Source organism: Brachionichthys hirsutus, chromosome 16, assembly GCF_040956055.1.
Source record: "Brachionichthys hirsutus isolate HB-005 chromosome 16, CSIRO-AGI_Bhir_v1, whole genome shotgun sequence".
Taxonomy (NCBI): Eukaryota; Metazoa; Chordata; class Actinopteri; order Lophiiformes; family Brachionichthyidae; genus Brachionichthys; species Brachionichthys hirsutus.
In genome coordinates, this window is record NC_090912.1 from 4,943,993 (window position 1) to 4,956,720 (window position 12,728).

Here is a 12,728-nt window from a genome sequence, read left to right on the forward strand (position 1 = left end):
TGATTTTAATGTATGAAACAAATACAACACATTCAAAGATGAGCTGTTCAATGGTCACATCAATTTATTAAAAAGAAATACAAAATTCTGAGAATATACAAAAGCATCCAAAGTTGTTTGTTTAAATAATCTAACAATACCTTAGTTATGTATTCACACTTAAACTGTGTGTGTCACTGTTTCTAAAGTGATACTGGTACCAGTATTACAAACTGTATTACAAACTTGTATGGTGCGCGTTGGACTTTCGCTGTTCTGTTTCCAGTGTCCATGAAATTGCAAAAAGCCATTTGCTCTTGCTACATTTCGTACGGCTGTTCCCCCGTTGACCAGTTTGAGGCAGGCTGTGTGTTCGGTCCTGTGTCGTAGCCCAGTTTCTTCATGTCTTTAGTCATGATGTGAAAGGAGGCGGTGACAAAACCTTGGGAGCGAACACGTGTCGCTACAATGTAGAAGACAGGACAGGTCACACTTCCAAGAGCAATCTGAAAATTCAAGTACTTGACGTGTGAAATTGGGGCAACAATTTTACTATCAGAATTAAATTGGTGCATGTGTTTAATCTTAATTTTATTTCGGGTTAAATACCCAGGTCTACATCTGTATACAAGAACATCATACTCTACTTCCAATAAACTATCAGATTGGGTTTGTTATTCTGCTTAGAATAGCCCACCAACCTAGAAATGACTCATCCTACATGTCAGACTGGAAGAACTGTTTTGTTGTATTTTTTCCAAATATTTTGGTAAACAAAAATCTGCTTGTGTTAAAAGGGAATAACAGCTAATGTTATATTGTTGACTGAACTAACCTTCTCTACCTTCACCCTGGGCCACGACTTTAGGGTCTGTGTATTCAGGTCGCCGTCCCAATAGCCAGCTGAACAAGAGAGGGGTAAAAAGGTAGGACGCGAGAGGCAATCAAGATATTTGCAAGTGAAATGGAGCTTTTGTACTTTGTAGAAAACTGAAAGTTAGAACTGTCACTCATTCTGTTTCTGACTTTGAATGAAAAAACATTTGTATTAAAAAATTGGACACATTTTGACCTCGCATGGAAAACTGACTAAACCAAATACCCCCTACAACCAGTTGAAAAGTTTTCTTGGGGCAAAGAACAGAGAGACGACAGTGGGACTTAAATAAAGACTAAGTAGTAAATATTTAGTAAAACTAAAGACACAGAAAAATGACTGCTCCCACATCTCACCTCGTGAACTTCTGAAGTCTCCATGTGGGCTCTGGAACATACATGGGAATGGTGCGTTTGTGTCTGAAATAAAGTCAAGGAAAATCGGGTCAAACCCGGGAAAAAGAAGTCATTGCATTCAGGCTTATTTTGGGAGAGCAATGGACGAATAACCACATGCAGGGCCGGGTGAGTAGCTGCTAACGTGGAACCAGAAATGATGCTATGGGTAATCATTTCTGAGAAAAACCGAACGATGAAGTAATACTGACTGTCCCGGTGTAAAAGGGATGTGTGTCGCTCCGTAGCCCCTGACCACGTCATTGCCAAACACATCTGGGCCGTACACACTCGCCACAAGCTGAGGCCCTGGAAAATGGCAAGTCATATCTGTTGGTTCAACTGTGTAGTTTTTTTTAGTAAAAACAATTACGTAATTTCAAAGGGTCTCATTGGAACTTCATTGGTGTTTAGCAGTGTATAAACAAAAGCAATATCTGCCAAACATCTTTGTGTGTACAAAATACTCACACCCAGAGGGGTTCGTACTCTTAAATGTTGTCTCCAGTGGAAAATTCCATATCAATGTGTGTGAAGAATGGCTGCCTTTACAGGTGATTTGAGTGATGCCTTCCTCCAACCCCTGCAAACAAACAGATGAATAAACACAGACGTTTTTGCATTGTCAGGACATTATGCAATATAAATATTTTAATATTGGATAATGGGTTAATGATAAAGATGTAGCTTGTTGAATCTTTGTGGATGCATTTTTAAAACATGATGTGAGCATAGATGATTTCAGCCCGGGCTCGGCGTGTATTAGCCAGCGTCTCACCGAAGTAGGAGCCCAGTCGTGGCCGTAGACGAAACAATATTTGCAGTACAAGTTGTCAAACTCTGGAAACTGAAATACAACAGAAATGCCATCTTTATACCAGGAATTTATTGCTACAAACTCAGAATGTAGACAAGTGCATGGCATGCTTTAGCTAATAGTTAGCCGTGGTGCTAACGCAAGCTGCATTTAGCTTCGAGGCTAGGCTAAAACCTAAGAGGACTACTCACATACGCTCCCTCAATTTGCCCGTTGACTGTCAGAAGGAACACGGACGGATTGCTCGTCGCCATCCCAGAATCGGTTCTGAATGTACTAATGAAGAGACATGTTTCTCGAATGGCAATAAGTCAATCTAGCTTGCGAATCACACTGCTAGTCTTTGATTTCCGCCTTGTCCGTTGCTATGGCGACGCGTGATCTTCCTTACGGCGACCGGCTAGGTCAAAATTAATCGAAGCAAATCACTATACGAACTGAAACGTCCACAAGAAGGCGACAATGTAATACAGTGCGCACAAGTCCACACGGTTCAATCAATTAATGAATCGATCACAAGGTCTTGTTGCTTTTCATTATTTTTCTCTACCTGTTCTCCCCTAAATGTTTCAGAAATACCAGATGGGGTTTAATGGCACAGTAAGTTAGAGAGCCTGAAAGGATTTATTTAAAAATCAAAAGAGTTCATTGAGGGTTCTGGGAGAGAAGTGCACAAGTTCAGAGGAGCAGAGAATGACAAATAGATAGATGGTTCTCTTATTTTAGACTCATCACATACACACTATCCAGATCACTTACAGATTGTTACAGCACATTATACAACACAGGCATAATTCATTGAGTCATAATTGATCTCATTTTCAAATGGGTGCACACACAAAGTTGGCTTACTAAAAATGAGAGATGCTGATGGATGTTAATGTTGCACACTGAGTGTGACTAATCTTTGAGCCAGGGGTGTCAAACATCTAATAATGTGGAAAAGTTCCATTCAAATGCAATCATCACGCAGGAACAAAGATAATCGATACAAAATCAAAGCAAAACCAAAAAGCCACCACCTTGTCTTGTCATGGACATGCGCAAACCAAAAAAAAACAATCAAAGTGGGCAAGATAAAGAACATTCCCCGAGTCAATGCCGCGGAAAAGACGCCACTTTCAGGATCAGCAGTGGACAGCTCCATATGCAGCCTATGGAGCTGTCCGGTGCTGATCCTGAGCACCATATGTAGCTGGCTACATATGGAGCTGTACAGGGCTGAAGTTTGCCTTCAGGATCAGCTCTTGTGGACATTATACATCAAGTTGGAAGGAGGAGGAGGAGAATGGTTCATACCCTACTTGTATAAAGGCACTCAAAATCCACTCATAAGTTTTAAACCTACAAAGAGACAGACATTCCAACAACCAGCAGGGACAGAAACACGACCTCCTAGACCTACGTGGAGGAAATGATGAAGGTTGGTGTTGTTGCTGTGTAATTTCTCTGCTCTGTTTTGGGAATTAAATACCAATGAGGGATATTTAACCTTCATTTAAGCTGTTAAAGGGCCCATTCTGATTAACAATAGAAGCCTGGGGAAGTGTGTGTGTGTGTGTTAGAGGGAGGCAGGCCTATCTAGCACTTGGGAGCTCATCATTTAGCTGTGCCACAACCGTTTCACAATTAGTGATGCAGCAACTTTTATCTGAAATTCAACAGATTTGGAGAAATTGCCTGATTATTTTAATTATTTGGTATCCAGCTCAGAGTTGAGGATGCTTGAAATGAAATTTTGTGCAAAAGGCTGCCATCATGGAGAGTTAATGAGGTAATTGTTTTACTGAGGACAAAAACAACAACTCAAATGTGTGCCCTGGAAGTGAGTTTATTTCCTGCAAACCATGCCTGCGTGACATGGGACTGATTAAAACAGAATTTACCTTGGAAATGCTAATAGATCCGGGGTATCCGAAGTATTCTTTGAGCAGCGCTGGGAGAGCAATAAGGATGTCTTTGTCTTGGAGGCTTGGGGCAAGTTTAACTCAGATATTTATAGATACAATAACTCCGATGACCCTTTGCAACTCTTGCTATCGTATAAAAAAACAGTCTCAAAAACGAATCCCGAGATTATAGGCCCGCCTCCTGAAAAACAATACGAAACACAGGATAGGTGGCCGGAAGCATTTCTATTTATTTTAAAGTATTGATATTTTGAAAGCAAATTTAATCCTGACTGTTTGAGAATAGTGATCCGAGGGTTAGGTGGCGCTCTCTGGAATGTTCTTTCCATGAAAAGCCTGGTCGTTCCCTGTAAAGTATTCCTTTCACTGTGCGCTGGCAAATTGTAAACATGACGTTAGTATTATGTGCAAATACAACACTTGTTGCGAGTTTTTAAATTTCATTGATATGTGAGTAAAGCTATGATCTATTAATTTCCGAATCGGATTTTACACACAGGTTACCGTAGCTTCTGGTGTGTGTGTGTGTGTGTGTGTGGGGGGGGGGGGGGGTATGGTTTATTCACATTTATCTCGTTAGCATGTACCCTCTGCAGAGCCCCCCCCCCCCCCCCCCCCCGACAAACAGTAAATCAAGACCTGCGTGATGATTTCCATCTTCCCTCTGTGCCCTGTGTTTGCCTCTGTATGTCTATGTGCTTCTAGAGAATAACTCCCAATAATGAATCAATAGCAAAATGACTCGGGTAAACAGAGCCTTCGTGTCGCCGCCTGCTCGGTTTCGTCTGTCTGTATGTCACCAAATGAATAAAGGAAAGCAGGTCAGGTACGAGAGCCATCGATTTAAGACTGGCGTCTGAGGTATGAAGAGCCCATTTATTACGGAATCCCATTAGTAATGTGTGCATGTCTTCATGTGTGTGTGTGTGAGGAAAGGATGAGAGAGGGTGGCGGGACAGAGCATCATAATTTATACGACTCCTCCATTAGCCAGAGTGCTTCTGTGGCAACATAATGGCCGCCACCCAGAAAGCAGGGTCAACCTAGTTACCAACACTGCTGATGTCAGTGTAGTAAAGTGAGTCTCAAAGTCCCACTTGGGTGGAGTGAACACCCACACACAAATGCACGCATGAGCATGCAAACACGTACTCGGGCACAACAACTATTTGGGATTTGAGAGGCTTTAGAAATGATCAATAATGAAAGAATGTATGATGGGAAACGGAAGACAGAGCTGGACCACATGAGTGAAAGAGGGAAACTGTGAGTGGATGGAGAGCCCTCCCACGAGAGCTGTTGCCAATACGATGGAGATACCCTGGCCCATTTCCCCCCCAAAAAGCATCTCTGTGGGCAGATTATCTTTTCCATTATGAACCGATGGACTGAAAAGTGCTTAAGATGTTTTCACAATCTGGATCATATTTACTGTAACTCTGGTAAAAAGGATTCTGGTGTAAGATGAAGAAAGTGGATGACGGTGCAGGGAGAGGCAGACGGATGCAGAAAGTAACAAAGTTAGAAGCAACAAGGAAAAGACTTGAGTGTAGAAACACAATAAAACAAGGATTTGATGCGTGTGTTTACTGCACAGATTAACTCTTGCATTTTCTCAGTTTAAACCCCCTTTTTTTGTTTGTTTTAAACATTCAGAAAATATCAATAGTTTGCATAAGAACAAATAATGTTTTTAGCTCTGGGAGATAACATCAGTCCGTTGGTCTACTTGTCCCTTCTGAGTGTCTCAAAGTATTGTAGGGCCGCTCCGGAACTTTTAGGGTCATGTTACCCTGCTGGAGTTAGCATTTAGCATCAAGCACATTTGTACCTTGTACAAGCTCAGAGCTGTTAGCGTGGCTGCAGACCGAAGGTATTCTGTTTAGCAGAACTAACGGCAGTGATCACATAGAAACGTGTGGAGAAATTGTACACATCAAGGAATTACTTATATTACATATTATTATGCAGCATTATGAGTAACTATGCAAGGGATCCCACATCCATAACAGCACATTGCTGTATGACGGCATCTTAGAACTGTACAAAGCAGCAGACGGCGTCCCACAGGCAATGCAATCTATATTTCAAGAGCTGCAGAGATGCAGTAGACTTCTATCTGCTACTTTGCAGATGCTGGAGGGGAGGCACAAAGGGAGGGGGGGGGGGGGGGTGAGGATGATCATGGATGAAGGAGAGGAGGAAGTGACCAAGGGCTGGAGAGAAAAAGTGGTCCAGGGGGAATGTGACACATTTAATGAAGAGGGGAAGGATGAGGGAGAAGAGGGGGCGAAAATCCAAACTGATCATAGCCAGCATGATGCAGACAGCAAGGGCAAGTGTTGGTAAAGCGTTACTGCAAGAGCCTATGAGCACATGATAGCTGGCATCAAACCGTGCCACTCAGCAAATTACAGAACAGATTAAATGGAAATTAGGACTCACTTGTCTACATTCTTCTCATTGTCATTGTCTACAAATACCCCGTTGACACTGAGTATTTGTTACATTCAAAGAGGGCTTGGAAAAAGATAACCTCACACATATATCACTGACTCTTTATCCGTAACAATGTTTAATGAAGCGCTGCAAATACAGATAGACCCTCTAAACCTCTCGATGTCTGACTTCCAGTTTCATTTACGTCAGTTTGGCTTCTTATTTTATGTGCTTATAATGCTTGGGCTAAAATTACATGACAATATTTCCTTCTAACACATGACGACATGTTTTGGACCCAGTTGGGTTTTATTTAACTGACAGTTTCCAGATGTACAGTATACGTTTTCACTGCATGTACAGTAACCACACCCATCTCTCCTACCCAGACCTGCCTACTTCTAACTTTTACCCAGAAAACACAACAAAACTCTTTCGACCGGAGACTGTCTTACCCCTTCGGGTATTGTGGTATTATGCATTATAGATAATTTCTCATGCGGGTATCAGAAAGTCCCAGCACAGGAAGCTGGGGCCGAAAATGACCACATAAACAAAAGAAGCCCACATCGATACACATTCTCACAGCCAAACATGAGGCGACTTTGTTTGGTTGTTCAGCAAGAAAGGGAGTTGGATTCACATATGCGACTTTTGTTTTGGTTTAATATGATGATATGAGATGCATTCAGATGATGCTCACACTGAAAATGAGATTCCTTGAAACATGCAAATGCATGCAAAAGGTGCTTGCCATGCCAGGAACACCTTGGGATGTGGGTTCAGGTTGGAATGAATACTAAGTGCAATTCGTGCATTTGTATGATTTCCCCTGCTTGGACACATTAGAGCTGAATGATTCTGAATTTACTGATACTGTTTTGGTCATTTTTCAATATCATTATCACTGGAAATAAATTATCATCATGACCAAAGACAGGGGGAATACTCTGACTGAATTTCAGGAAGCTTTTGATCTGATAAACCAGCAGCTGAACTCCAGAAAATGTATGTCGATTTTAGGGGCGGTGACAGTTTCTTGAATGTTGTGAGCATAGCATAGATACAAAAAAAATGCATATTAAAATTTGTTTCTGAACGTTTGGTGGGAATCATTCAGGGACTGTGTGTGTGTATGTCTGTGCAGTTTCTGCTTGTGCGTGGGTGCATGCACATGCATGTATAAGTGTGCGCAAGCACGCTTAAACTCATTGCAGAGTGCTTGATTGTGCTAAGCACTGTCTGGTTGCATAGCAACAAACTCTCCCCAATCCTCTCCATGCCCCCCTCCTCTTCCTCTTTTTCTTCTTCATGTCTTCTGTGTCAGCGTTTGAACTTTCAGTGTAACCAGAAAACATTCCCAACACACACACACACACTGCAGTGTTGTTTAAGTATGGTATGTATCTGTTTATGTATTACTGGTATCTATAATTGCACAGAACCGATCACATGAAAGAGGACGAGAGAGGTGTCTTCCTCACAGCTCTGCCTCACTGACACAGAGAAATGGAGAATCCAGTTTGGAGTAATTCTGTGTATGAATATTTATTTACCCTGAATAACAGCAAGGGCTTTAAAGCGTCCTTCTAGTCTAACCTGTGGCCTAGATACACAACTTCCTCATACACCCCTGCAGCAAAAGTAGTACATTCAATGCAAATTTACTTAATAATAATGCTTTGGACTTATATTGCACTTTTCTATGAGATGGGAATCGAACCGCCAACCTCTCGATCACAGGACATATTTGTACCGTGTTGCACTTAACTGATTAAAGATATCACCATGAACTGTGGCTCATTAAAGCAACACATTTAAGCTACCGTGTAGCTACGTAGCAGCATCACATTTGTCTGTATATCGTGCATGAAGTAAACTGCAATGGACCTTTGTGCATTAAATTAGTGCTTACCTATCGTGTCATTTCCCCTCCTCCTCCATCGCTCCATCCATTACTGATGAACAGACGGGTGTGTTCACTCCACTTAACTAATGTTGTATATATGACAGTTCACTTGATGCGTGCAATCTAATGACATGCAGCTGTGATAGGGTTGCTAAGAGGGACCCCACTTAGGGGGATTAAGGGTGTTGGCGGTTCGCTTCATGTGAGACTTAAGTGGGTTTATAGTTGTCATTGCAAAAATGTGCCGCACCAAACATTTGCCCGGTTTGCCTCTCCTGGCGGCGGGCCCCTGTCTCTGAGGCAAGTGAGTGTGGAGGAGGAATTTGGCCAAGGCGACGGTGTGGAAGGTGAAGGAGATAAGGAAGTAAGGACAATGTAACTTGACAAGGACACTCAGGTGTCTGTTAAACCTGACAGGAGAGGCTGTGTCTCTGTGTCCTCTTGCTGTCACTGAGCCGCCTTACAAGCAGCCTGCACTGAAAAGACACAAACGTTTGGGCTGGAATGTCTTTCAGCTGCACTTTTCAGAAAGCATTTGTCTAAAATAATGTGACATTTTCACTTGAATATCAGAAGGAAGTAAAAAACAAACAAAAACAATCTTGCAATTTTTATGTCGCTATGAACCCAAGAGGTGGTCTCTCTCTCTCTCTCTCTCTCTATTAGCATCCTTGATATTACATTTCCACCTTTCGCTCCTGCCTCAAGTCAACTCGTCTTTACTTGCTGTTTTTGGTTTCCCATTAGATAAAAGTAATTGGTATCTACTATTTTGTCATCATCTCAGCTTATAACAGATTTATAAACAGAGATGTTCATGAACCTTTCTCATCAAAACCGCACCCTGATACATCTCACATTTTGTTGACAGTTATTTTCAAGTAGTCAGACTCAAAAGGAATTTAAAAATGAATCTCTTATCTTTTGGCCCAATCTGACAATTTTAAAATTGGTTGTATCTACAATATATTTAAGACACATTGAGTACTGACTGGTAAAATATATTATACTGTAATTGTGATGGTGTTTTTGTTCTTGTTTCTTTTTGTTTTTAATATTCATTTTCTAAGGAGAAAAATACAGGTGTTATTTAAATATCTTACAAGCAAATTTACAGCAGTGCATTTTATGTCCCTGAGTGTATAAAGTATAATTACAAGCCGACGTATGATTGTAATATTTTTTATTTTGTGCACATTGAAATTAAAGAAAGATGTGCTTCTTTTTCTTTCTTTACAGTGCTCTACTTTTAATGGATTTACTACACAACCTGGTCTATTGATTATTCCTGTTGACAAGGACACTTGTAATCATTCACTTCTGCCCTAGTGTGTGTGTGTGAGTGTGTGTGTGTGCGTGCGCACACTGGGTCAGAGATCATAGCATTTGCAGCTGTTAGACAAAAGAACTCAGGCCTGGTTTTAGGGCAGACAGATTCCTGTGGGCGTGGATTAGTATCTATTACATCAATGCTGCACGTGTGATTCGTATTTAAGTATTCATGATCATGTTACCCATTTCACACGTGTGGCCAATTTGTAAAGAGAGGATTTTCTGTCTGGTTTGAATCTGCATAAATTTGCATTTCTCTTCATTTTTGCCAAACACTTCTGTTTGACTCGTAAATACCGAGCCTGCAGGAATGACGGGAGGAAAAAATACACAGGAAAATAAAATGGCAGAATTCATATTGACTCTATTACATAAACAACGTGGCTCCTTATTTTTTCTTTCTCATTCACTCCTTCACTAATGATTCTGTTCTCGCATTGTCCTCGACCCCAAAATGATGATTGCATGCAATTCAGGTTTCATACAGCAGCTGGTTATTTACATCATTCACTCTGTGTCAGCAGACATATGTTCATGTGCTTGTATAATTTGCAGTATGACAGCAGGAACATGTATAATATATATAGGTGAGGGATATTTTAAAGGGGACGTTTTTATTTACTCTGCCGTGTATTTTTTGTGGGGCATAAAATGTTCACCCGTTTAATACTGCCTTATGTAAATATAGTGATGGTAATTTCAGTGAAGTTGCTTAAGTACATGTGTAGTGCTACGTTCTTGGGTCAAACACAACACCATGAAATTGAATATACGGTCACATGCTGCTGGGTTTATTGGAGGGATAAGCTGACCCATATTGCAAAGAAGGGAGAAAAAGGAGAGGATAAGAGGATTTTTTAAAAGTAAGATATATTGAGGAAGAAATGGACAAATCCCCACTGCAACAGACCCTCTGAAGGGATTTCTGCCAGAGAATTGAGTCTAAGAACTCCCAAACCTGAATATAATGAGAGCATTTTGTGACAGATGCTTCGTCCTTTGTTCCCTCCTGAGAACTGCACCATGCTGAGGCAAATCAAGATCTGTATATTCCTCAGTTAGTCAAATGTCCGAGTTCCATATGTTAAATTTATTGTTAAGTATGAAGTTGACGGCTTTTATTTTTATGTCTTAAGTTATACATTTTTGTTGCATTTATACATAAGAGAAAAGGTTTATCTCATTCGGATGAGAAGTCAACTACATGGTAAATTAGGAATTAAATGATTAAAAATGAAAATGTTTGTAGTGTGGCTGAACTTTAGGGAGCTAAATATGTTGTCATTTAATATGCAAAGAAAATGCAAATGGACTTTGCTGCACACTTTTGTCCATAATGTTCTTTGGGCCAGCTGGCCATTTCTAACAAGATTGCATAGTGGCTATTGACATGTGGTGCGAGGCTGCACAATTAGATTCCTTCAGTCTGAGCGGTCTACATTGCCACTGTTATCAGCACTCAACAGATCAGTAAATCAGGTCAAATCTAATTTAAAGTGATGAAAAATACAGATGAAAGAGCTTTTGAGCAAAGAGGGCATGATGTTTGACAAATTCTGCCTTCAGTATATGGGGGGAAAAAAGGTTATTTAGATATCTTAGGTGATTCTGCCTGCTGTCTCTTATAACTTAAATGTTTAGCTAATAATCATACTCTCCATATTCAAATATAGCATGCAAAAATGAAAATGTGTCACTATCCATGTCTGCAAACGGGAAATAAATGTAATTTAAAGCGTTAATGGTTTAATAGAAATTTACTGATGACATGTAAGGAAGGGCAAATAATCACTGTCAACAACAGCAAGAAGAACAAAGAGCAGATTTCCTGGTGTTTTTGGCCCTAATCTGTTAAATGGAGGAGTGTGCTGTCCCGAAGCTGCTATGTATGTACCAATGAGAGCGATGCATGGCTGAAACACATAGACAGCCATCTGAAAATATAGAAATTATGCAGAATCAGCATAGATTGTCTAATAATATGAGCATTGGTTGGACCCCGACCGTCATCCCGGATGATTTCACTCTGTGCTGAATGCAGTCCTAGATATCTGATGCATGTCGGTGGCTCCATCGAATATTTATAACATGATTTTAATTTCAGAGCAGATCTATATTTTATCTGCACTTGCAATATTCAGGGAATTTAACTTTTCCTCTTTACGTGCAGCAAACAGATTTAGAAGACTGATGAGAAAAAAAAAAGGTGCCCCCCCCACCATGCTGGAACCAATCACTTCATCAATAATCTATACCCAGATGTGACCTCTCTTCATGACCTCTCCATTTGCATATTAGATTCACAGCAGGCCTCTCTCTCCCTATCTCTCTCTCTCAGCTAATCGTGGCTATTTTGTATTTTCCATGAAGCCTTTATGCACATGATGCACATGTCAGTGGGCAAGTTTAGGATTTGTAACTGTGGATGAGACATGGGTCCACGGTTCCACAGACTGGGAAGGTGGAAACATATAGACCAGCTCCAGAGAACTCCAGATCTGTGAATTCCACAGACCAAGTGAAGACCACTATTTGTGGCATGTCAGGGGAGTGCTGCTGGTGAACCATCTGGAGAAGGGTCATATTTTTAGAGCGCCCAACGAAGCTGAGCTCTTTATATAGCGACAGGACGGAACAAAGTTTGAAGCATTTGGAATGGGAAACCGATAATGCTCAAGGTCACAAGTGCACTCATGGTGGTACTGTTACCAGGCAGGAAGTCCAACGGCATCTGCTCTACCTGATTTCAAACCTCTAGACTTTGCTCCATGTGAGGACTGAGCTCAGTGTGTGACCTTTAGACAGAGATGAGGATATTATGCTTGCTGTTGTCCCCTTGTTGGCGCTCCAAGTCCCAGTCTTCTGTGGGATACCTTGATTTTTATGTTGGGGCACTGATTGAAAATAGGCTTCGTTAAAGTTGTTCAAACCAGAGCGCATAATGTTCTAAAAGGCTTCTCTTGCTGAGTTGTCATATAAAATAAGAACCAAAAAAAGCTTTCCTTTTTATATCCTTCAGAAGAACATTTGCTGCATGACGCATTTACTTGTTGTGTGCACAGTGCGTTTT

The 12,728-nt window shown here is 40.9% G+C and overlaps 1 protein-coding gene across 1 annotated transcript; it reads right to left on the reverse strand.

Moving 5' to 3' along the window:
• Nucleotides 1–51: 51 nt before the first annotated feature.
• Nucleotides 52–2,322, reverse strand: b9d1 (B9 protein domain 1). The gene is made up of 7 exons (XM_068749678.1): nt 2,260–2,322; nt 2,030–2,098; nt 1,723–1,834; nt 1,464–1,560; nt 1,213–1,275; nt 815–882; nt 52–442 (listed from the first exon to the last, which is right to left on the reverse strand). The coding sequence occupies exons 1-7, from the start codon at nt 2,320–2,322 to the stop codon at nt 300–302; spliced, it is 615 nt and encodes a 204-aa protein (XP_068605779.1). The 3' UTR covers nt 52–299.
• Nucleotides 2,323–12,728: the final 10,406 nt, after the last annotated feature.

Bases quoted from the DNA above. Each gene is read 5' to 3' on its own strand.
- b9d1 (XM_068749678.1), bottom strand. From the start codon at position 2,322: ATGGCGACGAGCAATCCGTCCGTGTTCCTTCTGACAGTCAACGGGCAA. The intron at 1,561-1,722 runs GTGAGTATTTTG...GCCATTTTCCAG, and splicing joins GAGTACGAACCCCTCTGGGT to GGCCTCAGCTTGTGGCGAGT. The intron at 1,276-1,463 runs GTCAGTATTACT...ACTTTATTTCAG, and splicing joins ATCCCTTTTACACCGGGACA to ACACAAACGCACCATTCCCA.